This window comes from Mobula hypostoma, chromosome 12, assembly GCF_963921235.1.
Source record: "Mobula hypostoma chromosome 12, sMobHyp1.1, whole genome shotgun sequence".
Classification (NCBI taxonomy): domain Eukaryota; kingdom Metazoa; phylum Chordata; class Chondrichthyes; order Myliobatiformes; family Myliobatidae; genus Mobula; species Mobula hypostoma.
In genome coordinates, this window is record NC_086108.1 from 34866938 (window position 1) to 34894049 (window position 27112).

At 39.7% G+C, this 27112-nt stretch overlaps 1 protein-coding gene and 1 long non-coding RNA gene across 5 annotated transcripts in view; one reads left to right on the forward strand and one right to left on the reverse strand.

Moving 5' to 3' along the window:
- LOC134354696 (uncharacterized) overlaps positions 1-2381 on the reverse strand; it is a 69144-nt gene extending 66763 nt beyond the window's left edge. Inside the window, exon 1 of the long non-coding RNA XR_010019877.1 lies at positions 2122-2381. This is a non-coding gene — a long non-coding RNA (uncharacterized LOC134354696). The remainder of the gene's footprint in view (positions 1-2121) is intronic.
- Positions 1-27112, forward strand: part of nos1apa (nitric oxide synthase 1 (neuronal) adaptor protein a) — a 477337-nt gene that overhangs the window by 409261 nt on the left and 40964 nt on the right. For all 4 annotated transcript variants that reach the window (XM_063063836.1, XM_063063834.1, XM_063063833.1 and 1 more), the window contains one exon: positions 5128-5292. In XM_063063836.1, coding sequence (XP_062919906.1) covers positions 5128-5292 — 165 coding nt within the window. The remainder of the gene's footprint in view (positions 1-5127; positions 5293-27112) is intronic.

The following is a 27112-nucleotide window of genomic DNA, read 5'->3' on the forward strand; positions in this document are numbered from 1 at the left end:
ACTCTTCCCAACATATCTGCAACTATACAGCAGGCAAAGGAACGTGTGTAAATCCCACACCATAGGGTGCAGTACTTGGGGCCTCAGACACAACTGGATTCGTAACTTGTCACGATGTGCGCTGGCAATGTTGGAAACCACGTGCAGAGGAAAGACAGGCTCCAATATAGAGACAGCGACCAGACTTTATTCATAAGAATTCCAACAGAAGAAAGGTGGCTCGGCCAAGCAACACTGCAAGACATAACATTCTCAAAACTAGGACCCCACAATCAGGCACCAACTTAAATAATCCAAGTAACATGGAATCCCCAAGCATTCAAAATAAACATAACAAGTTTTGACAGAAAGCACCAGGAGGCCGCTTTACAAAGAGCAAGTCACTCAAGAAAAACACAAGGAACTCTAAATGATAAACGGTTCTCATTAAACAACAATTAGTTAATTCAGGTGCTGAAAAAACCTTGGAGCCCAATGCTGTCTGGCTCCCCGCATAGGCCGGAAGAACTCAATACAGTAACCAGCAACCAGGGTAGATTAACCTGTTACTGTAGGTGCAGAGGAGAACCAGTGCTGATCTCTATATTGTGATGCCACTTAGAGGTTTTCCCCAACTTTATTGCTTTGGAAGCAAGACAGACAGGAAAAGGAGCATGTTCATAGAGTTGTAGCACCAGATCCATATCCACCTGTAGGAATCCCATATGTCAGGGCTGCATTCTTCAGTGCCTTGACTACTTCAAAGTTGGTAAATGACTTTGAAATGCAGTAGTGCAGTGGAGACACAGGAGACTGAAGGTGCTGAAATCTGGAAGAGCTCAGTGGGTCAAGCGGCATCTGTGAGTGGAAAGGAATTGTCGATGTTTTTTGGGTTGAATCCCTGCGCCAGTCCCAAGTTTTACTGTCAGGTTGTTTGTAGCTCACGTGTATTAATTGTGTCTGACTCCACCAGATCCTCTGGCAGCCCATTCCAGATATCAGCAATTCTCAGCGTAAGCAAACCTATCCTTCAGATCTCCTTTATATCTCCTGCACCATACCTTAAAACTGTGTCCTCATGTTTGTGATACCTTGGAAGAGCACTATATATAGAGTGGAATGTAAAGAAACCTTTTGTAATAACACTTAAAACGGCACTTTAACCAGTGGTGCATGGGTCCTAGAGCAAGGCACAATGCATTGTTTGTACAATTTAAACGCCATCCCAGATCGGAGGCGAGAGCCGATTTCACTCACTCTGCACGATCTTCATTCCTCAGTCCAGGGTGTGGAGCATCTTATTGTTCCGTTATTGGGTCAATTTAAATGCTGGCCCAAATAGACTGAAAAGACGGAGCTGATTTTGCTCGCTGTCTGTGATAGTGATCTCCATGGCGCTGAGGCTGTGAAGACTGGCCCGGCTACTGTGCTCCATGCCCGCTAATATGATAAACTGATTAGAGAGGCTTTGGGCCTACTCTGGGCTGCTCCAGGGTTCAGATCTGAGGATTCATTTTTAGTCGAGAATGCTGTTGTTCACTTAAATTGCTTGCATGACTTGTATTTTTTTTTTGTTTTCTTTCTCTTGCCCATCGAGTGTTGGTCTTTTATTTTTACTGTATTTTTTTTCTTTAAATTGGATTATTTCAGATTTCTTGCTTTGTGGCTACCTGTGAGCAAGCAAATCTCAAGGTTGTATAATTTCTACATTCTTTGATAATAACCGTACTTGCAATTGAAATTAAAGTGTGGAAGACTATGGGCTTGTCACGTGACCGGCAACAATGAATATATCAATTGAGTCTGGTTTTATAAAGACAAACAAACACTTATTAAACTCTGATGAACAATGGCGAAAAATATTCAAACGACTAATTTAACTGGAAGTTAACTGCTATACGGCAAACTCTGGATCAGTTCTTAAAAGAGTAAATGCGAAAACAGTTCTTAAAGCGGTAAATTCGAACACAGTTCTTAGAATGGTAAATTCGAAAGTCCAAGAGATTTATACAGACAATTAGGAGAGTCTTTCCTGAAGTAAAGAATTCCTCGAAGACGTGACATTACAGCTGATCCCAGCCGGAACCTGCCTTGTCTGCAGGATTCACAACGACGGAAATAAAACGGTTTAAAGGAACTGACCTTTTCCTCTGGAGAATAGACACTGCACTATCCTTCCTACTTTAGCAGGGGATACCTCAGTTGCAAGTCACTTTTTCTTGAACCAAGATTCAATATAGGTCGATCCTCTCCAAAACCGCCAAACGATATCAAAATTACTCAACTTGGTGAATTCCTGTACTTTGGTAAGTTCTTCACTCTACAATACTATTTACAATAGAAAGTAAAACTCCACTTTAAAACAAAACTGCGTCATAAGCGGAACACGCAGCAAAACGGAGTATCTAATACAAAACTAAACTGAAAATTTACTGTGTCACCAGGGGTCTCCCTTTTATATACCAGTTGAGAACATGTCATCATGTGACCTCACTGGCAGGAAAATTATATCATGTGACCTCCACAAGACCTTTACATCATGCTCATAAGACACTCAATTACATCATGGTCATAAGACAGTCACAAGACATCCATGAGGTATGTAACAGGCCAAATTCAGGGAAACGAGAATAATGTAGATAGGTATTAGATGGCCAGCATGAACATGGTGGGCCGAGAGAGGCCAGTTTCCATGCTGGGTAATCCTGTGATCCAAGGACAAGATTTCAAGGGACACAACTGAGAGCATTGGAAGCCCTCAGCAGTTAAGGAAGCATCTATTTAAAGAGAGATAATGAAGGCCTTTCATTAGAATTGAGAAATGAGTCAGTCTGAAGTTGAAGTGAAGGTGGGAAAGAGATGGGTGACAAGTAAGGGCAGGATTGAGATGGGAATAAGTTTAAAAGGTCCTGTAGTCAATGGGTTAATGAGGGCATTTAGGGAGATACAGTGTGTGTGAGAGAGAGAGAGGGAGAGAGGAAGAGAAATAAAAACTACAGATGAGGGATATTTAGGGAGAAATACACATTCCTTAGTTTTGATGAAGGGTGTTCAACTTAAAAACATAAGCTCTAGTTGCTTCTTTCTCCATAGATGCTACCCAACCTACTGAGTGTTTTGTTCGATTTTGGATTACAAACATCTGTGGTGATTGTACGTGGGGTGCACAGGACAATTAAGCCTTTGGCTTGCGTATCTTTGTTGCGTTTTCACCTGGACTTGTGGTGTACCGTTGGACAGTGTGCAGTGTGAGTGATTATCCTGGGCATTCTTTGTGATTGCAAGGCCCTATTGGACATTGGTCACGTGGAATTCTGCAAGTCTGGTTCACTGTTTCATTGGCGATACCCACAGCGGGGGAGCTGCCTTACCTTACAGTTTTGGGGAAGACTAGGCCGAGGCCGCAGAGTCGCCGGTTGCAGCTGACGAGGAGAGGAGATGCCAAAGTGGTGTGGAGAACCGCTGTAGAACACGCTGGAATCCGTATTTGAGTTGGGGGCTAGCCTGTCCCATTGGTGCTGCCCTCTAGTGTTCACTCAGGGGAAAAACAAGCTGGACCAGGACAACTTCCCATCAATTCCACAATCATGCCACTCAGGGACTTGGACTAAAATGTTTTCTTTGTGACAATATGTTTTCCTGAAAGCATAACCATATATGCAGTGTGCTATGTGCTGTTGGTAATGTGTTTTGCATCTTGGCCCCGGAACAACGCTGTTTTGATTGACTATATTTATGTATTGTAGAATGAGAATAAAACTTGATCTTGAATTCTTCCCCTTTCCCTCAACACTTCAAAGTAACTTTAATTATCAGAATACATATATGTCACCACATACAACCCTGAGATTCTGTGGGCATACTCAGCAAATCTATAGAATAGTAACTGTAACAGGAGAAATAAAAGATCAACCAGAAGACAACAAACTGCAAATGTAAATATAAATAAATAGCAATAAATAACAAGAACATGAAATAAGATAAGAGATCCTTAAAGTGGAATCATTGGTTGTGGGAGTATCTCAGTGAATGGGCAACTGAGTGTAGTTATTTCCTTTGGTTGAAGATCCTGATGGTTGAGGGGTAGTTACTGTTCCTGAACCTGGTGGTGCAAGGCTCTTGTACCTTCTACCTGATGGAAGCAGTGAGAAGAGAGCATGGCCTGGGTGATGGGGATCTCTGATGATAGGTGCTGGTTTCCTATGACAGTATTTCATGTAGATGTGCTCAATAGTTGGGAGGCCTTTTTACCTGTGAACAGGACAGAATCCACTACCTTTTGTAGAATTTTCCGTTCAAAGGCATTGGTGTTTCCATACCAGGCCATGATGCAGCCAGTCAATACACTCTCTAGTGCACATCTATAGAAGTTTGTTAAAGTTTTTGATGTTGTGTCTGCAGACTCCTAAGGAAGTAAAGGCACTGACATGCTTTCTTTCCAATTATATTTACATGCAGGGTCCAGGACAGGCCCTCTGAAGTAGTAACACTCAGCAATTCAATGTTGCTAACCCTCTCTACCTCTGGTCCTCTAATGAGGACTGGCTCATGGACCTCTGGTTTCCCTCTCCTGAAGTCTACAGTCAGTTCCTTGGTTTTGCTGACATTGAGTGAGAGGCTGTATGCTGATTTGACACCACCCTTGATATGGTCCACAACAGTGCTGTTATCAGCAAATTTGAATATGATGTTGGAGCTGTGCTTAGCCGCACAGTCATAGGTGGGAGCTAAGCACGCATCCCTGTGGTGCACCTGCACTGATGGAGATTATGGAGGAGGTGTTTTTGCCAATCCAAACTGACTGAGGTCTACTAAAGAGGAAATTGAGGATGCAATTGCACAAGGAGGTATTGAGGCCCAGGTCTTGGAGCTTATTGATTAGTTTTGAGGGGAAAATGGTATTAAATGCTCAACTGTAATCAATAAAGAACCTCGTGATGTATGCACCTTTGCTGTTCAGATATTCCAGGGTTGAATGAAGATCCAGTGAGATGGCATCTGCTGCTAGACCCTTTGAGTTCCTCCATCAGATGGTTTGTTGCTCAACTATGTTAAGGTTCACTAATTTTGGGAAATGTATGAGGAAAAGGAACAGATCCTTCTCCCTGCTTTAGTAATGATCTTCACCCATCTCCCCCTCTCTTGCAGCTCCGAGATGACAGCCCAAGCATCCTGACCGCCTCCCCAAAGATGCTGCTGCCTTCAGCTGGCCAGCTGCCCTCAGGTGCCCCGCTCTCGGTTCACCACCAGATCCAACTTCTCCAGCAACAGTTACAACAGCAGCAGCAGCAGAGCCAGGTCGCCATAGCCCAGGTAAGCAGGAGAGTCAGAGAGTTATGTGGCCCAGGTAAGCAGGAGAGTCGGAGAGCTATGTAGCTCAGGTAAGCAGGACAGCAGGAGAGTTATGTGGTCCAGGTAAACAGGAGAGCCGGAAAGCTACGTAGCTATGCACAAGGAGCTGCCAGATCCACCTCTCTGCTGCAGTAACTTAATGGTCATTTGAAGGGGAGGGAATATGCAAGTACTAGACGACACTGAGGCTTACTTGCTCAGAGAGGGGAAATCGTGGCATTGGTTTGAAGGGCGTAAAGGCCCCTTTCTGTGCTATGATCTGAGTGCTTTGATTAGAAAGGGGCTAGATATCACAGACTGAATTTCCAGCGTTGCTTAGAAATACTGCATGGCTTGATAGCACCTCAGATCAGACAACTGCAGTTCTGTATGCTAGGACTGCAAATGTAAAGGTTCTGCTGAGAGAAATACGGAGGCCAAACAACAGTAAGCCGCAAATTCTCACAATGCTTCCTTCTTACATTATGTAATATGAAAGATGTGGATGTAAGCCAGCCTTGAGAATGCTGTTAATTAATTATCTTACTTTTGTTTCACTTATGCACGCATCCTTCAGCCAAGATGTTTAATCCCCTACTGTTCAAAAATAATGTGCTCTGGGATAGATTTTATATGAAAAGCATAGTGGAGCCAGCATGCCAGACATAAATCCCATCCTTGGACAAGCATGGTGATGGCAGTTGGTGGGCCACATTCACTTGGACACTATTTACATACAATTTCTTTTCGGATGTGACAATTGAACCTTCCAAGCAGTGAAACCTGGATGGTGCCTGTGCACGTGGTGAGAGAGGCTTTCCTTGTGTCACGCCTGGTTTCTTAACCAATCATTTTAAATCTGCAGGTCTTGAACCTCCCCTAATAGAAGCAGTTTCTCTTTATTCGTTGTCTCTCAGCACTTGTTGGTTTAAAACCTTCTCAGCTTTAAGAGCAATTTCAGCTCCTGCTGCCAATCCACGCAATTAAAGTCTCATTACCAGATCTGTTCTATTAAACTCTTCCTCTGCCCTGTCTTCGTCTTCACATTCTTCCTGTGGCGATGTGACAAAATTAAGTGTCAAATAGTCAGGCGGCAGACTGGCACAGTTGGTAGAGCTGCTTCCTCCCAGTTTCAGCAAGCCAGGTTCAACTGTGACCTCTGGTGCTGGCTGCGTGGAGTTTGCACCTTCTCCCTGGGACCGTGTTTCCTTCAAGTGTTCCTGTTTTCCCAGCCACATGTGGTTTGCTAGGTCAATAAGCCACTGTAATTGTGTGTGTGTGTGTAGTCGTGGAATCCCACGGGAGTTGTTGAGAAGATAGAGAGAATAATGGGAAATTAATGCGGGATAAATGTGTGCTTAATGTTGGTATGGACTTCGTAAGTAAGGGACCTGTTTCTGTGATGTATGACCCTATGATTTCCCCACTTCTGGGAATCCATTTTAAAGGCCAGGAAGCATTTTTTAATAACTTTTTTGGCCTATCTTGCCATCTTCAAAGGTTAATATATGTATAACCCAATTCTCTCTGTTCCTGCACCCATTTGTATGATACTGCCTTTCATAATATACTGTTTTCCCAGTCTTCCTCCTGAAATACTTCACTTTGCACCTGCAGTAAACTTCACCCATTCCACCAATCTGTCATTAAACACCAAAGCCCTGGAAGTGACCCTTGGGAAACAATCATTAAATGGTTACTCCAGACTCATAAATTATTCCTAACTTCCTTTTGTATATTGTGGCTCAGAATAGTTAATTTTGCACAGTGCCAGTAGATCATGTTTGAGCACAGTATACCCTTATTTCTACTTGAAACTGTGTTCTATGACGGAAACGTGGCTCCAGGATACCAACCCTGATGCGGCCATTCAGCTAGAGCTGGGGTTCCAACCCGGGGTCCGTGGACTCCTTGCTTCATGGTATTGGTCCATGGCATAAAAAAGGTCGGGAACCCCTGTTCTCGACCCTGCAACCTCTGGCAAGATACACGGAGGAAGTTTGTGCATCTATGTTAATAAGAACTGGTGTGTGAACGCTTCAGTCGTGATGACCTACTGTTGGCCTCTGGGTGAGTTTTTAACAGTGAAGTATAGGCCTTTCTATTTACCGAGAGGGTTCACGGTCATTGTGATTGTTGCTGTATACATTCCCCGCAACCACGCCCCCCCCCCCACCCCCGTGCTAATGCTGCGGAAACAATGCTCGAGCTCTACAGTGCCTCCAGTGACCTCCGAACCACACACCACGACAGGCTCTTTATTGCTGCTGACAAATTCAACCGTGCTAACTTCAAAACAGTCCTGCCTAAATTCTACCAGCATGTTGACCTTGGTACCAGAGGTGAGAAGACATTAGACCTGGTTTATACCAATATCCATGGTGGATACAAAGCTGCTCCTTCGTCCACCTTGGATATTCTGACCATTTATCTGTTCTGCTAATTCCAGCATACTGACTACCGATTAAATGAGTCAAATCAGTTCAAAGGGAGATAAAGACTTGGCCAGGTAGATCAACCTCACCAATGCGGTACTGTTTAGAAGTGGAATGTGTTCAGGGAGGTGGCTACCTATAACTATCACTTTTAATATCAATGAATATGTGGGATCTGTGACTGGCCACATAGAGAATTGCACTGAGGACAAATCAGAAGCTATGGCTGACAGCAGAGGTTGGGACACGGCTCAGAGGCTGGGAAGCTGCCATCAGGAAGGCAAAACAAAATTATTCATATAGAATATACTTATACTTTATTGTCGCCAAACAATTGGTACTAGAACATACAATCATCGCAGCGATATTTGATTCTGTGCTTCCCACTCCCTGGATTACAAATATTAAATATTAAAAATAGTTAAAATTAGTAAATATTAAAAATTTAAATTAAACATCATAAATAGAAAATAGAAAAATGGGAAGTAAGGTTTCTGTGGCACTGCAAACACACAGCACATTTGGCAGGGCCTTCAGACTGTAACAGACTACAAGTCCACCCTGCGTGTCAATGACAGTGATGCCTCCTTCCTGATGGGCCAAATGTCTTTCATGCATGATTTGATACACGGAATGATATACCTGCGGGAAGGGTCACCCCCCACCCCAACAAGGAGCCCGCACTCTGTCTGGCCACAGCAGATCTATAGAAGACCCTAGCCAGAGTCAAGCACGTCAGGCTGCAGCGCCTGAGAGATTGTGCAGCCCAGTTAACTGAGGTTTTAACAGACATCTTCACCATCTCTCTGGAACAGTCCACTGTCCCCAAGACAGCCACCATCATCCAGGTGCCTAAGAGGGTGGCAGTATCCTGCCTCAACTACTGTCCAGTGGCACTGAGGTCAACAATAATGAAGTGCTTTGAGAAACTGGTTATGGATTGCATTAAACGCCATTTTCCTGCTACATTGGATCTGTTGGAGTTCACTTATCACTCAAAACGGTCCACTGATAATGCCACAGCATCTGCACTCCACTGCATCATGTCCCACCTGTAAAATGGTGCCTCACACGGCAGGGTGCCCTTTATTGACTTCAGCTCAGCGTTTAATACAATCATCCCTTAGAAGTTGGTGGGTAAACTGCCCTCACTGGATCTCAATGCTTCTCTGCAGCAGGCTCTTGGACGTCTTGACAGAAAGACCACAAACGGTCAATGTTGGTAGCAACATCTCCAGCTCCATTACGCCAAGCACCAGCACTTCCCAGGGCTCCGTGCTCAGCCCACAGCTGTTCACACTGCTGATTCGTGACTGCACTACTAGAGCCAGTTCAAACCGAATCGTCAGGTTTGCTGATGTCACAACAGTGGCTGGCCTCATCAACAATGATGTCGAGACGGTGGATAGAGAGGAGATGAAGCAGCTGGTAGAATGCTGCCAGCACAACAACTTGAGTCTCAACATGGACAAGACCAAGGAGATGTTTCTGGACTTTAGGAACATGCAGGCTGACGATTCCTCGCTGCACAAAAACGGCTTCTCCATGGAGAGAGTTAAGAGCATCAGATTCCTTGGGGGAGGGTACGATCTACCTGGTCCCTCAACACCACCTCTTTGGCTCAGAAAGCAAAGCAGTGTTTCCACTTCCTGAGGTAACTGAGCCACAAATTCCCACAATTTTAACCAATTTTTACAGCAGCATTATTGAGAGGGTCCTGACCAGCTGCATCACCATCTTGTATGGGAATTATAAGGCAGCTGACCGCAAGTCCTTACAAGGGATTGTGATTTAGGCTAGGATTAAACGGGGGGATTGCTGGGCAGCACAGCTGAAGGGCTGGAAGGGTAAATTCCGTGCTGTATCTCAAAAATTAAATATTTATCAGGAACACTGCGTATGCAGGGCCTTTAGCATTGTCAACGATCCCTCACATCCATCCGATAATCTCTGTGACCCCCTACCATCAGGCAGGAGGTATTGTAGCATTAGAACAGAAACTGTTAGGATGGGAAACAGCTTCTTCCCCAGGCTGTAAGACTACTCAACTCCCTGCCACCACCCAGGTCTCATCACATATGAAGTGCCAGCACTGTTCACTGTTCATTGTTTAACTTGTGTCATAGATGCTCCTTATTATTTGTTAAGTTAGTTGTGGTAGTATAACCTTACCTGTTGTGTGTGAGTTACTTGTACTGTGTTGTACACGCTGGCCTGAAGGAACATATATATGGTTGACTGATATTAAATTTATTTCATTGTAAACGAGACAGAAATGCTAATTTAACCCCGATCTGGAACTGTGCAACAGAAGTGGAGTTTCTCGTTTGGTTGGAAAAATGTCACCCCTGTGTCCCTTTAGTCCTCCTAGATCTGAAGCACATCTCCTCCTAGATGTGCTTCAGATATTAATGTCCATAGTACTGGATTGAGCCAGGCTTTTGGAGATACCTGAATTTACCCTTCCAGTTCTTTGAGCTGACTCTCTCACTAATCATTACATCTCTACTGTCTTTGACATTTCCTTCTTTTGCCTCAATATTTTTATCATCCACCAGATGTCCCACTATAAAAACCTGGAAAACACTCTGAATATTCATTAATTTATATCATTTAATACATTTTGACACAATGATTTTTCCTTACATCATTTATAATACCATTTAATGTGATATCTGCATGTCTACAATAGCATGACTGGAATTGGATGTAAGTTGTCAGATTTATTTTTTTCCATTCCAATGGATGGCATTTAGATCCAGTGCCGTGGGAATGCAGCACTGTCAGAGATGTTGTCTTTCAGGTTACGTCCACACTAGACCAGATAAGTCCGTAACTGAAGCTTCATCTCTTCGTTTTGACCCTCTGTCCACACTGAAATGGCGTTTTCCTCCCCTGAAAACGAAGCTTTTCTAAAACAGCCTCCAGAGTGTTTAAATCTGAAAACGCCGGTTGGCCGTTGCAGTGTGTACGAGGTAACCGGCTAATTTAAAACCGCTGTCATGACGTGCCGGAACAAATGGTGGCTGTGCGGCATTTCATTGTTTTCCTGAACACAACCTCCAACACCACAACAATATCTGACAATAGATGTGTAACAGCCTAATGTAACATTGTATGGAAATACAAGATAACACTGATGCAGACATGTTTTATACATTTAACAATGTGCTTTATTAATGTATTGCTTGTGCAAACATTCAATAGATGCAATTGCCACTTTTGCCCAGTAATTTGTTTTATTGCACATGTTAAATACAGCAAAGTAATGCACAAAGACATGGCAAAAGTAAAGGCAAACAAATGAGGTAACAGCAAATTTCACTTCTGCCCAGTAACAAGCCTTATTACATTTAGTTGTAGCTGTCGTCCCTTTCATCGGTGAAGAGACTATGGCTGTAGGAAATGTTTCTGGACAAACGCACACCAAGACTTTCATTTGGCAATTTCCTTTTAAGTTTTTCTAGTCTGTAACTGGACAAATATGCACTGAGTATACCGTTTCCTCATGACTTGTTTTCTGTGTGACCTGCGCGTGCCCAGTAGGAGGAGATTCACCCAAATATCCGTTTTAATGTGGACGGAGGAGTTTTCAAAAACGCCTGGTGTGGACACCTATCGTTTTTACACTAAACCGGCGTTTTCAAAATTATCCGGTCTAGTGTGGACGTAGCCTCAGATTAGCTGTTAACCCTGTCTCCCATCCCAGGTACTTATAAAGCACCCGTGGCACAGTTTTCAAGGAGAACAGTTGAATTCTATCCCATGACCTTGCCACAACATACTTATCCCTAACTAACACCATTAAAAGCAGAATTTTGGGCTCTTTTATATGTGCAAATGGCCCAATAAAAACAGATTGTCAAAACTAACTCAGTGCATGTTTGGGATCTCTCTGTGTGCAAATGCTAGCTGTGTTTGTGATAACGTGGCGGTCATTATATATCAACGCTTCACTGAGGAACACTCTGGGGAATTCCTGGGGCGATAAAATATTTTAATGTATACTCTGCTTTTGTTGAAACCTGCAGATTGGATTGCTTTTAAAATGTATTGCCAATCTTCCACTATTTATTCCATGAAGTATATGCTTGTGTGGCACAGGAGTTGTAAATACTGACATTGTATCTGTTTTTTGAAGCACAATTCAGCTTTTGGGCATCCTTTATGTTCAGCTTGCTGCTGTAGTACTTCTAGAACTTTAGGCCAGCTCAGTTTATATCCACCAGTAAAACTGGTCTTTTTACCTTGAGGTCTGAGCGTTGTCTCATTGGGCGGCTGGTGTGAGTCCAGACCACACTGTTACCCTGACGTCTGCCAGTCAACAGCTGGAAGCACTCCAACCAGTGATGGTGTCTGTTGTGACATGAATAAAGTCACCAGAGAGACACTGAAGCAAGTGAATATAGAAGTGCTTTATTCAACAAGATCTAGTATCAGGCATTATCTTGAGACTCTCTTGGAGAAAGGTCTTCTAACTCAATATTACATGACATTTTAACAGCAGGACAATTCTATAGTTACAATGTATTTTCAACACTTCCTTTGAATTACATAGAGTTTTCATACACCTCCTTCTTCACACCCACACACCAGACACCCAAAATGAGTGTTAATCGGCATTGTCTGGTTTGAAATCAACTCCAGGAAAACCATTGTTCAGGGCTGCATTTTAAAATCAATCTACAATCCACATTCATGTCTGAAGATTGGTTGCTGCTGAAATTAAAATGTGCTGTATCCAGAATATGCCCCACTAGTATCGCCAAGGGCATCAATCACACTTTGGAGCTCTGTACCCTTCTTCTTAGGCAGTCGTTTGGTTCAGAGTAGTGGGTGTTACTTGGGTATGATTTCTTTTAATGTAGGGTGGCTATTGCAAACCAGCATGCTTGACATATTGAGGACTCAGTCCAACGTCCCAAGATGAGTGAAAACTAGGCTCTGCACAAACTTATATGACTTGTGTTTAGTCTGTCTTAGAGACAACACATCTGTGCACATGTACTGTCACACATATGACACACATACATATAAATATATATGCACCATTGTGCATTTTTGAGTACACACATATATTTACACATGTATACACATCCATATATGTATACATACACATATATTTACACCACCTTCTTCATTGTCTTATCACTCTTTTAAATCTGTTTCATTTAGAGGAAATGTAGAAGGAATTTTCTTTTTTGTTATATAATTTTTATTGAATTTTCAAAAAGAATACATGAAAAAAAAGAATCTACCCTCCCCCCTCCCCTTAACCCTCCCCCCCCCATATATAGTCCTACCTAAAAAAGAAGAAAAAGAAAAACAGAAAGAAAAAAAAAAACGCCTGGTTTTTGGAAGGTTTCCACATGCTCCATCGGATTCAAAATAAATTTGGTATAATTATTCGTTACTTTCCCCAAGTGACCAAAGTCTTTATCGGAGCCCTATCCTATCTTTTGTAAATAAGGGCACCAAATATTCAAAAATGTTACATATTTATCTCTTAAATTATAAGTAATTTTTTCAAGTGGAATAGAACTAGCCATTTCATTATTCCAACGATCCATACTTAAATATGAATCAGATTTCCAAGTAACTGCTATAGTCTTCTTAGCTACTGCCAATGCAATTTTTATAAATTCTTTCTGATATTTATTCAATTTAAGTTTCGGTTTTATCCCTTCAATATCACCTAATAAAAATAATACAGGGTTATGTGGAAGTTGAGTTGCAGTAATTTGTTCCAATAAGATTCTTAAATTTATCCAAAAAGGTTGAATTTTAAAACAAGACCAAGTAGAATGTAAAAAAGTACCAATTTCTTGATTACACCGAAAACATTTATCAGAAAAATTTGTATTTAATCTATTTATTTTTTGCGGTGTAATATATAATTGATGTAAAAAATTATATTGTACTAATCTAAGTCAAACATTTATTGTATTTGTCATACTGTCAAGACAGAATCTTGACCAATTTGTTTCATCAATATTAATATTCAAATCTGTTTCCCATTTTTGCTTTGACTTATGGGTTCCTTGTTTAATTGTCTGTTCTTGAATCAAATTATACATACAAGAAATAAATTTTTTAATTTTCCCTTTTTGAATTAAAATTTCAATGTCATTAGGTTTTGGCAAAAACATTGTTTGACCCAGCTTACCTTTTAAGTAAGCCCTTAATTGAAAGTAACAGAAGAAAGTATTATTAGATATTTTATATTTATCCTTTAATTGTTCAAATGACATCAATATACCTCGTTCAAAACAGTCTCCTATAAATTTAATCCCTTTTTGGTACCAATTATATAAAAGTTGATTGTCCATTGTAAAAGGAATAAGTCTGTTTTGGAACAAAGGTCTCTTTGCTAATAGAGATTTCTGTGTTTCATTATCAACATTTATCTTATTCCATAGATCAATCAAATGTGTTAATATAGGAGATTCTTTCTTTTCCCGTATCAATTTAGATTCCCATTTATATATAAACTCTTCAGGTCTATTTTCTCCTATCTTGTCTAGTTCTATTTGAATCCATGCTGGTTTTCGGTCATCGAAGAAAGATGCAATAAATCTACGTTGATTTGCTTTATAATAGTTTTTAAAGTTTGGAAGTTGTAACCCTCCTAACCCAAATTTACATGTCAATTTTTCCAGTGATATTCTTGACATTTTACCTTTCCAAAGAAATTTTCTCACACATTTATTTAACTCTTGAAAAAATTTCTGTGGCAATTGTATTGGTAATGTTTGAAACAGATACTGTAATCTAGGAAATATATTCATTTTTACAACATTGACTCTACCTACTAATGTTATTGGTAATATCATCCATTTGTCAAGATCTTCTTGAATTTTTTTCAATAGTGGTAAATAATTAAATTTATATAAATTCTTTAGATCATTATCAAGTCTTATACCTAAATATTTTATACCATTCACCAGCCATCTAAATTGGGTTACTAATCGACATTGACTATAGTCTCCTTTAGTAAGAGGTAAAATTTCACTTTTATCCCAATTTATTTTGTAACCTGATACCTTCCCATATTCATCCAATCTAGAAGATAATTTATGTAACGAACATTGTGGATTTGTTAAATAGATCAAAACATAATCGGCAAAAAGATTAATTTTATATTCCTCCTGATTAACTCTAAAACCCATAATATCTGGATCAATTCTAATTAGTTCTGCTAATGGCTCTATCGCCAATACAAATAAAGCAGGTGATAGTGGACAACCTTGTCTCGTTGACCTTTTTAACTGGAATGGTGTTGAAATTTGAGAGTTTGTCACCACTTTAGCTTTAGGGTTAGAATTTAAAGTTTTAATCCAATTTATAAAAGATGTTCCTAACCCATATTTTTCTAGTACTTCAAATAAAAAATCCCATTCTAATCTATCAAATGCTTTTTCTGCATCCAAAGCTACTACTATACTCTTCTCATCCCTTTTTTGTGCCAAATGAATTATACTGAGTAGCCGAGTTACATTATCTGCCAATTGTCTATTTTTAATAAATCCTGTTTGATCCATATGTATTAATTTTGGTAAATATTTAGATAATCTATTCGATAAAATTTTTGCTATTATTTTATAATCCGTATTCAATAAAGAAATAGGCCTGTATGATGCTGGTTTCATAGGATCTCTGTCTTTTTTTGGCAGTACTATTACAATCGCTGTTGAAAAAGATTCTGGAAGTTTATGTATTTTTTCTGCTTGACGTATTAGTTCCATAAAAAGAGGAAATAATAAATCTTTAAATTTTTTATAAAATTCAGGTGGAAAACCATCTTCTCCTGGAGATTTATTACTTTGGAGTGATCCTAAAGCTTCTTCAACTTCTTTTAATGTAAAAGGCATATCTAAACCCTTCTGTTCTTCCAAATTCAATTTTGGAAGAGAAACTTGTGATAAAAACCTTTCTATCTCATTAACATCATTTTGGGATTCTGATTGATATAATTCAGAATAGAAATTTTTAAAAGTTTCATTTATTTCAAGAGGTTTATAAGATATTTTATTTGCCCTTGTTCTAATTGCATTTATTGTTTTGGAAGCTTGTTCTGTTTTCAACTGCCAGGCAAGAATTTTATGTGCTCTCTCACCTAACTCATAATACCTTTGTTTAGTTCTTATAATTGCTTTTTCCGTTCTATATGTCTGAAGCGTATTGTATTGTAACTTCTTATTGACAAGCTGTTTTCGTTTTTCTTCTGACATATATCTTTGAGATTCTTTTTCTATTTTTGTAATCTCTTTTTCCAATTGATCTAGTTCTGCCATATATTCTTTCTTAATTTTAGACGTATAACTTATTATCTGGCCCCTAAGATATGCTTTCATCGCATCCCATAATATAAATTTATCATCCACTGAATGAAAATTTGTATCCAAAAAAAATTGAATCTGCTTTTTCATAAAATCACAAAAATCTTGACGTTTTAATAATATTGAATTAAATCTCCATCTATAAGCCACTTCTTCCTTATCAGCCATTATTATTGTCATTAATAAAGGGGAATGATCTGATAATATTCTTGCTTTATATTCCATATTTTTCACTCTGTGTTGAATATGCATTGATAATAGAAACAAATCTATCCTTGAGAAAGTGTTATGTCTACGGGAGTAAAACGAATAGTCTCTTTCTTTAGGATTGATTCTTCTCCATATATCAATCAGATTTAAATCCTTCATCAATGATAAAGTTAAATTTACTACCTTCGATTTTATAACAGCCTTGGTTGATCTATCTAAGACTGGGTCTAAGCAAAAATTAAAGTCTCCTCCAATTAATATTTTTTCATGCGCATCCGCCAAATTCAGAAAAGCTTCTTGTATGAATTTTGCATCATTTTCATTTGGTGCATAAATGTTCATAAAAGTCCATAATTCAGAGAAAAGTTGACAATGTATAATCACATATCTCCCCGCAGAATCAATTATTACATTTTGTATTCTAATTGGTAACGTTTTATTGATCAAAATTGCTACTCCCCTCGCTTTTGAATTAAATGAAGCCGCAACAACACTACCCACCCAATCTCTCTTTAGTTTCTGATGTTCTGTTTCCGTTAGGTGCGTTTCCTGTAAAAAAGCTAAATCTATCTTCATTTTTTTAATATGTGTGAAGATTCTTTTTCTTTTCACTGGTCCATTAAGCCCATTAACATTAAAACTCAAAAAATTCAATAAATTAGTCATTATTCTTCACAAAGTTACTCCAATCTAAAACATTATTTATCTTCTCAACTTTCATAGTTCCTTGGGGAATCTCTTTAAACTTCACCATGTTGCTATGTGTCTCCCTCCCAACCTTCCAGGCAGAAAGAAAAAAGAAGAAAGAAAAAGAACAAAAAAAGAAAAAACAAAATACCCCCCCACTAATGTTGTGAACGAAAGGATATACAACACTACCCCCCTCCATTTTGCGGGTCATGGCAAAAGCCACGCTTGCACACATGACTAGCGTAGCAATCGATCAGTGCTTCTTCCAGCTCCCCCGCAACAAAAAAAACATTATATATATATAGACAAAATTAGTATTACTATTCCCAACTAATATTCCTCCAGTTTTAACCTTTCTTACCCCCCCTCGTATAATTAATAATATATTTATACATTCATCCAGCTTCAAAAATCTATCAAGTCCATTCTCTAACCCAATCCTCATCTTCAATCTATCTCGCTCTCCTGGGTTTGTTCTTGTGTCTGGTGAGTTTTCAGAGAATCTCACACAAACTGCTCTGCTTTCTGATAATCATCAAAAAATCTTTTTTCTCCACCAGACAAAAAAATCTTCAAAGTTGCAGGATAATGCAGTGTAAATTGATAACCATGCTCTCATAGGGTATTTTTCACTGGATTAAATTTCTTCCTTCTCTTCAAAAGTTCGTAACTTATATCAGGATAGAAAAAAACTTTGTTCTCTCCAATTATCAATGGCCCTTTTCTATCTTTGGCAGCTCGAGTAGCTGCCTGTAGAATCCTTTCCTTGTCTTGAAATCTTAAGAATTTTATTAAAATTGATCGTGGATATTGGTCATCGTTTGGTTTTGGTCTTAAAGCTCTATGTGCCCGCTCAATTTCAATTGATCGAACCCCTCTTCCATTTGCAAAACATCCAGGATCCATCTTTGAAAAAATTCTATTGGTTTATCTCCCTCCATACCTTCTTTAAGACCAACAATTTTAATATTATTACGTCTACTAAAATTTTCCAACATGTCCACTTTCTCCAAGAGTCGGTTTCTTTCCGAATTCCAGACAAGCAAATCATTTTCTGTTTTTTCCACTCTGTCATTCATATGCCCCATTGCTCTTTCCATCTTCTTATCCATTTTGTCCTGTCTTGCCATAACTTTATCATAGCACATCTTCGTATCTCTAAGTTCTTCTCTTACTTTTCTTAATTCAGCCGTTAATTGCAATATAGCTTCTGGAAGTAAAGGAGATGATATCACTATCATCTCTTTTACTTCCAATCGCTTCCAGTTCTTCCTCCTCTTCTTCATCTATGTTCTCTGCGGAATCCGATTCTGACTCTGAGTCATTTTCAATTGCAGTGGTTGTCGGTTCTTGTAGTTTGTGTTGTGTCGGTTTGCGCATGCGCTCTTCTTTGCGCTTGCGCATTACCGGCGTCTTCTTCGAAGAAACCGTTGCCACCGCCGTTGCTCCCTGTTCTACCGAAGGAGATCCAACCTGAGTCCAAGGCTCCATCGTTGCAGTAGGCCCTTTTTTCTTCCCATCTCGCGACTGCTTCGCAACAGCAGACTTCTTTTGTTGCGGTTTAGGAGGCATATCGTAAAGTAGTCTTACAAAGTTTATAAATAGTTTTCAGAAAATATTTACTAACTTTGTTTTGTTTAAACGGTACTTTACGGACTTGTTGCGGGACAGCTGGATTTACACGTCTCAATCCCATGTCATCACGTGACATCCCCCTAGAAGGGATTTTCTAAAATGGTTCTGGGGATGGGGAAGTTCATATACGATAGGCTGGAGAAGCTCATGTTGCTGTCTATGAAGCAGAGAAGGATGCAAGAAGATCTGGTAGACCGATTTAAGATCATGAAAGGTGTAGACTGAGGGAAATGGAGGGCAGGGAGCTGAGAGGAGCAGGTGACCAAGGAGAGGGTTAGAGAAACTGACTGAACAGGAGGCCGTGAGTGAGGAGAGAGTTCACATAGTGGTAAATGAAGGGGGGAACTGAGAGAGAGAGGATGATAGGCAGCTGGGTGTGAGTTGCTGAAGGCCCTAGATATTTCCATGGACAGGAGTCTTATAGTTTCCTGATCACATAGTATCCATCACAACCTGAGGAACAAAAGTGTAGATTTTTCCTTTTTCCATGCAGTAATGAACTGAATACTTATAAACGTTGCCAATTTCCAATTGAACTATTATAGCTTCTCAATGCAATGCAAAATACACAGTGGCTAATCCCCCAGGGTGCTAGCCGGCACCTTACAAACCCATGACTTCTATCATCAAAATGAACAAATGGGATACCACCACCTGCAGATTCCCTTCCAAGATTTACACCAACTCAACTTAAACACATATGTTCCAGTCCTGCAATGTCATTGAATCTAAATCCGTAAACTATAAATCTAACAGTTCTGTAGGAGTTATTTTACCAGAAGGACTGCTACATTTCAAGATCAAGGCTCACCAACCCCTTCTCAAGAGCAGTAATAGATGCTGGCCTTATGGACAATCCAAAGTGAATTAAAAAACACTCAGCTTAGCAGTCTTCAGCATACTGATGAGACAACATAAATCATGCGGTTCATATTGATGAGATTTCTAATTTCTAGAGGGATATAGCCCTGCAATACTGCTGACTTTACCTTTGCTATGATTCAAGTAGATAGATTCTTACTTTGTAGTGATCCATGGCACGGCATTGCAAATAGTCCCAATGGACCAAGGTTAATTTTGATTTATTTCACTTCTGCTCCTTTGTCTTCACAGCCAATCAACTTTATTAATTATGTGCAAAGGACCTCTTGCACACTTCCAATATCTGTATACCTGAGAGGGTAGCACCCCACTGCAACATCGCATGCATTCCAAGATAAACGGAGAAACGTTGGGAAGACATTCAGAATCAGGTTTAATATCACTGACTTGCTGCACATTGTGAAATTTGTTGTTTTGTGGCAGCGGTGCGTTGTAATAGTGACATTGTATCGGAGTTTGCTGCCGATACCTACACAGATTGCAATAAGTTGTAATCTAGACATAAAAAGTATGCAAAGGGAATTAAACAAGTTAAGAGAGTGGGCAAAATTATGGTAGATAGAGGTTAAGTGTGAGGCTGTCTACTTTGGCAAGAAGAGTGGGTGTAAAAGGCTGTTGGTGAAGTAAAGTGAGACTGATTATGGCTGGAGGGCTGAAAGATCAGAGTGCCCTTGTTTAACACAGGTATTTCACATGTAGGTACAGTAAAGGGGAAAAACTTCAAAGGGCGAGAAGTACAAAAGTTGGAGAATACTTTGCTGGGACCACAGCTGGAGTATCACATGTGGTTTTAGTCTCTTTATTGTAGGAAGGGAATTCTTGCCGTGGATGCCATGCAGTGAAGGTATATTCCATTGGTGGAGGGGGGTACATTATGAACAAATGTTAAGCAGATCAGGCCCATAAGATCTGGAGTTCCAAACAGGACAAAGAGATCTGATTGAGATGTTTAAGGATTTGAGCAGTTTCACAAGGTAGATGATAGAAGGGTGTTGGATTAAACAATGGACCATGGTCCAGGATCAGGGATCAATCACTTAAGATGACAAAAACATTATTTCAGAGTGTCATGTACCATTGGAAGTCTGTACTCCTGAGTTGAGGAGACAAAGTCACAGAACTTATTAATGCCTGAGATGGACAGAGTTTTGGACTACAGGGAAATCAATTACGGTGTCAATGGTAGGAAAGTGGGAGGCCAGGTGTCAAATCAGCTCTAAATTACTGGAAGTCAAAGCAGATTCAGGGAACTATGGCCTATTCCTACTTATGTTTAGTTCATTTTTTCTATCACTGAGTCTCTCCAGAACTGTTGGTAGTTTTCATAAGAAAAATGAGAAAATGCGATATAAACCGGGGGTATAATTCAAAAATGATACAAGAAAAATCTGGGGGTCAATGTGCATAGAATATGTAAAGCAGCAGGACAAGTTGAGAAACAAATTTTTTAGAGTATATAGAGTTCTGAGCTTGTGAAAAACTGTTTAAAATCATGGTGGTGGATAAAGTGAAGCTATTCCCATTATAGAAGTTAGGAGTTCATAGTGTGGTTAACAGGACGCTGGTGAAGGTGCACTTGAAGTATTGTCTTCAGCTTTAGTTGCTCTACTATAGGAAAGGTGTTATTAAACTGGAAAAGGTGCAGAAGAGATTTAGAAGGATGCTGCCAGGACTTGAGGGACTGAGTTATAGAGAGAGCTTGGACAGGCAAGAACACTGTTCCTTGGACTTTGGGACTCTGAGAGGTGATCCTGTAGAGGTTTATAAAATCATGTGGGACTTAGCCAGCATGAGTGCACTTAGACCTTTTCCTGTGGTTAGAGAGTCAGAACAAGAGGGTATAGGTTTAAAGTGAGGTTTTAAATAACAATTTCTAGTACACAGTTGACAGGTACATGGAATGGAAAAGTTTTGAAAGTTTTGGGTCATGCCAAATGCTACCAAATGGGACTAGCCTAGATGGGCATCTTTGTCAGCACGGACCAGTTGGGCCGAATGGCCTGTTTTCCTGTTTTATGGTTCTATTGAAAAGACTGAGATTGAGGGGATTTAGAATGAAGGTGATTAGCAAAAGGTTAAAAAAAATGATGTGACAAAATATTTTCACTCAGTGGGGTGGAGAGTTTAGGGCTGGAATACACTGACATAGGCAGTGTCAGAGGCAGAAATTAACAAGGAATACCAATAAATATCTGAAAGGGAAGAAATTGCAGAGCAAGGAAGAGAGAGTGAATGAGTGGAAGTGGCTGCATTGCCCATACAGAGAAATATGCAGGTGGAATAGCCTCCTCTGTGGAACCAAGAGAAGGTCAGAGGCTGAAATTTCCTACAGAAAGGGCGACATCCCACGGCATTTCCACCATCCACAGGGCACTAGTCAAAAGCAATGCTGTCCACATCTGCAGGTGAGCACAGCTCCAACATCCATGAACCATCAAGTACAAATGCTCCTGCATGTTGCACCATCCTACGCAGGCACTCCCCCACCCACAGCACACAGTGGCTGCAAGTTGTACTGTCCACAAAACCCAGCACAGTTTCTCCATTAAACTTTCCAAGCACGCGACATCTACCTTCAAGAAATACATGGGCAGCAGGTGAAGGGACTCCACAACCTGCACGTCGCCGTCTGATCCTGACCTGGAAGAGGATCAGCTTTTCCTTCATCCTCAGTGAGTCCAAATCCTGGAATGCTTTACCCAACAGGACCGATGGAGTGCCTTCACCAGAGGTACAGCAGTGGTTCAAAAGTGTCTCACCACCAATTTCTAGGGTCATTAACGAAGGGCAATAAATACTACCCTTGCCTGTGATGGCCATATTCCAGAAACATTCTAAATGAAGACAAAGGTTGTGGACTGTGGGTGCATTGTTGGAATTTTACCCCAGAATCTGTTGTGACCTTCTCAATAAATGGTCGTAAATTTAAGGGCACTGTGTGAGGGAGTTTCCTTATCCATGCAAGACTCAGACCCAGGTATTCATCAGGAGACTCTTTATTTATGTGACATGGGGAGTTGTCCCTCCAGAGAGCAATGTCTCTGCTTAAGATCAGTACACACGCTCCCTTTATGGGTAATTCTAACAGGAATGGTTTGTTCAACATTTCCATATTTGGTATTGATCTGAGCAAGCTAGAAGGTAAAACACTTAAATCACATCGCCTCGTGGTGTACAACTGTAGGCTAGAGGGCAACACCATTTAATCTTATGTCTACACGTGGATTTTCTGTTGATCCAGGCATTAAACAATACAGACACAAAGTCTAGTCTCAGAAAGGTATTTATCCAACCTGGCTAGCCAAAATCCTCCACAGTCTGAGAAGTGAGCATCCAGAGGTTAATGAAATGGCAGTCAGCATTGGTAAATTAACGAAGTATTTTTTGCAGATCAAGTAGCGACTTTATTGTTTTTTGGCATTAACGTTAATCTGCCACTGGTGAGTGGATCAATATTTCAATGCACTGTACCTTTTGAGAGGTCTAATTGTACTGAAGCCAGGATTATAGAATACACAGCAGTAGCCATAAGTAACATCAGCTTTCATTTACATTGAGACTTTAATTTTATAACACATCTCTCAGAGGTTTTAACAAATTTTTAAAAAGCATGCTTTCTGTCTTAGTTATATGTTCATTATTGGAAAACTGCGCTTTACTTTTAATCCTCTAAATGAAGTATTCTGTTTTCTGATCTTTCAGTTTCTATCTGAAAATACTTCTATTCTTCAGGGATACAAAACATAATATCACTGACGACTTCTCAATCATTATTAGTGCACTCTAAGAAGGATTGACGTGTTCATACCACAAACTATGTTACTGATAGAGGCACCAAGAAAGCTCTGATCAGTCTTTACAGTACTAGAAATTGAAGTGAGAAAATCTGAATGGTTTTAGAAATAATCTGACTGAATTATTTAAAGCTTTGAAAGAGCTCAGTAATATAATCCCTTTCTGGTGAATGGGCACAGAACAACATTGTGAAGCAGTTTTTAATCATGCTTTGGTTCTTGATACATTGCTTTAACCAGATTCCACAGTCTAGCAATGATACTGCCTTCAATAAAGGATGTTTTGCTGATAGTCCCACTCTCTGATTACCAATGCTGGCAAGGGCACAACAGTATCCCACAGACATTCAAATAGGATTGACACAGAGAGGCTATTTCCATGAGGAGCAGCATCTTAGGATTAGAGCTAGGCTGATTAGAAAAGAAGTAGAGATGTCACTCAAGCCGTAATAGACTTCCCCAGCAAAAGCTGAATGGTGGCTATGTTCAAGCTTTCAAGGTGGTCATTCGTAGCCTTTGACTGGGTAAGTGAGCTACAGACTAACCAAGACTGATACTTTGGTAGGGTCGTATAAGGACTGGTGAACTTCAGTTCCTGAGGAAGAATAGGGTGAAGTCTGAACTGAGTGTACGAGGGAAACTCACGCTGGATCACAGTTATTGGGCACAATTATGAGAAGTAAGTATGTAAAATTCAAAATTCAGGGTTAGTTAATATCTGCAAACCTTGTAATCCCCGCATCTGTGATTGGACTCAGTCAGGGTGGCTCCTGTATAACTGTATTGGAGTTGGTTCCTGGTATGATGATCACTGGTGATGTTACATACCTTCTCACCACCATCATTTGCACACTGGGTGTATTTGTTGAACGACAATGAAGTGTGCAGGAAAACCGATCCTACTTAATCATCTTAAAATTCTGGATTGAGACCTCTGCTGGGGGACTTCCGGTAGCGCTCATGGAGTGAAGTCGCGTTCTTGACTCGCTCCATTACCTCTGAGTTTTTTTTCTTCTGATCAGCTATATTTTAAGTAACCATTAAGGCATCAACTTTTACAATACTTTGAATTAAGTTGGGCTCTTCGATAACTGGATGCGTTTAAGATCTGCTATGTCTAAGAATGGGAAAAACGGGAAGGATGGCAAACCTCCGGTTAAACCGAAAGGTACCGATTTCCCTCCGACTGAACCACCAGTGACTTTGAAAGCTATATCGGAGCTAATTCGGGAGGAAATTTCAACTAGTTTCCAGAAAATTGCCGATTCAATTGAGAAGATACAAATATCTATTACGGAACATCGGTCGGCTATATCTGATCTTCAAAAATCCACGCAACAAAGTGAGCTCAAGATGGAGAAAATTGAAGAAACAATTAATGTAATGAAGAAGAAACTCGACTTTCTGACCTTTAAAAACTCTGACTTAGAATCTAGAATGCGACGGCAGAATCTTCGAATGATTGGGGTGCGTGAAGCTGTTGAATCCGATAACCCTATGAAGTATTTTTCTCAACTTTTAAAAGATGCATTTCCTACTGTATTTCCTGACCAACCACCATTATTGGATCGTGTTCACAGAGTTCCATCATACTCGCCTAGGTCAGATAAACCTCGACATGTCATTTTACGTTTTCATTACTTTCAAGACAAGGAGAAACTGTTTCGATTCGTTCGATCTAAGGGTTTCATTGATTTTCTGGATCTTAAATTCCGATTCGTGGAAGATTTCAGTAAACCAATCCGGGATCAACAGATTTAAGACCAGCGCTTCTTTACCCTGCACGTCTAAGGATTCGTACGCCGGATGGAGCCCTCCGTTTTTTTGACTCTCCATCGGATGCCCAGAGTTATTTGGATCAATTTTCACCATCGACATTTTAATTGTAATTTTTTAACTATTTCCGCTGATCGGAGGCTGTGTATTTGTTGGTCTTAATTTTTTTTTGCCTTATATGGGCAGAAAAGTTTATTTTTGATTACTTAATGTGGTTGCTAAACTTTCTTTTTAACTGCGTCATTTCTTTCTTTTTCCCAGGGGATTCTGGGTGGTTACTTCCTTATTGTCATCTTACGTATTTCCTTTGTGGCCTTAAATTTTGTAGTTTTTTTAAAATCTATTTTGTTTTGTAGGTTTTTATAACTAGGTTAATAATCTTATTTCTTTTTTGTTGTTCTGTTTATTCATGGGTCTGATGTTTATTGCGTTTTTTTTTCATATATTTTCTGGCTTTTATTTTGGTATGTGTTTATTTTAATTGAGTTATCTTTTTTTATTCTTTTACTGTTTTATAATCAGCTGATCTTTTTTATATTTACACTTTTTTAGGGAGCGTATACCGGAAGTCATTGGGGTAGTTTTAGTGCTTGCTTCTTTCGGGCTGGTCTGCGTTAGACTTAGCTTTCGGGACATGGGGTGGGGGGTGGTGGGAGGGGCTTCACTTTTTAGTTTCTTTCTTCTTGGGCTATATACATTATTGAAGTATGGGTTGCGTTCTTCTTCCCGGTATCTCTTGTATGTTCTGTTCCCTTTCCGGGTTCGTGGGTCGAGCCTATCGTCAATCCTCCTTGTTGTGGGTTGACCTTAGGGTTTATGGAGTCTATTATTAATTTTGTCTCCTGGAATACTAATGGTCTTAATCATCCTATTAAAAGGAAAAAAGTTTTTAAAGTGTTCCGGAGACTTAAAGCACAAATTTTATTTTTACAAGAGACCCATGTGCGGAGGGGGGACAGACTACGTTTTTTTAAATTCTGGAAGGGCCAACAGTTTCATTCGAACTCCAATGCTAAGATTCGAGGCGTCTCTATTTTTATAGACTCCTCGGTTACTTTTATACAACATGATATTATTTCTGATCCGAATGGTAGATTTCTATTGGTTAGTGGTTTACTATTTAATAAAAAAGTAGTTTTGGTTAAAGTTTATGCTCCTAATATGGATTGTCCGGAATTTTATAAATCATTATTTAATCAGTTTCCGAATTTGAATGAGTTTTCATTGATCTGGGGCGGAGATCTTAATACCTGTTTGTCTCCAGCTTTGGACCGTTCGGCTCCTTTACGGACCTTACCTAATAAATCTGCAACTTTGATTAACTCATTTCTTTCTGATTCTGGGTCGACGGACATTTGGTGCTTTTTGCATCCTCAGGAAAAAGATTTTTCTTTTTTTTCACATGTTCATCATTCCTATTCAAGAATTGATTATTCCTTTATTGATTCTCGTCTTATTCCCTTAGTGATTAAATGTGATTATGGTTCTATAACCATTTCGGATCATGCTCCACTTAAGCTTTCTATTAAAATTCTGGCCAATATACAAAATAATAGACAATGGCGTTTTAATTCGCTGTTGCTTCAGGACTCGGACTTTGTTAACTTTATGAATGAACAGATTGATCTTTTTTTTACAATTAACTATACAGAGGATATTTCTGTTAACATTCTTTGGGATACTTTTAAAGCTTATATTCGTGGTCAGATTATCTCGTATTCTGCTGCTTTAAGGAAGAAGCAGAAGCAGCAGGAGTTGGTAATTGTGGACAAGATTAAGGAAATTGATAAGAAATATGTTATAGCTCCTTCTGAGGAGTTATATAAACAAAGAACTGAACTTCAAATGGAATACAGTTTATTACTCTCGTCCTCGATTGTAAACCAATTAAAGAAAACAAGAAGTGAATTTTATGTACACAGTGACAAAATTGGTAAACTGTTGGCTAATCAATTGAAGTCTAATTATGCTAAATCTCAAATTAATCAGATTTATAACCAAAATGATCGACTAATATTTGATCATGTGGGGATTAATCAAA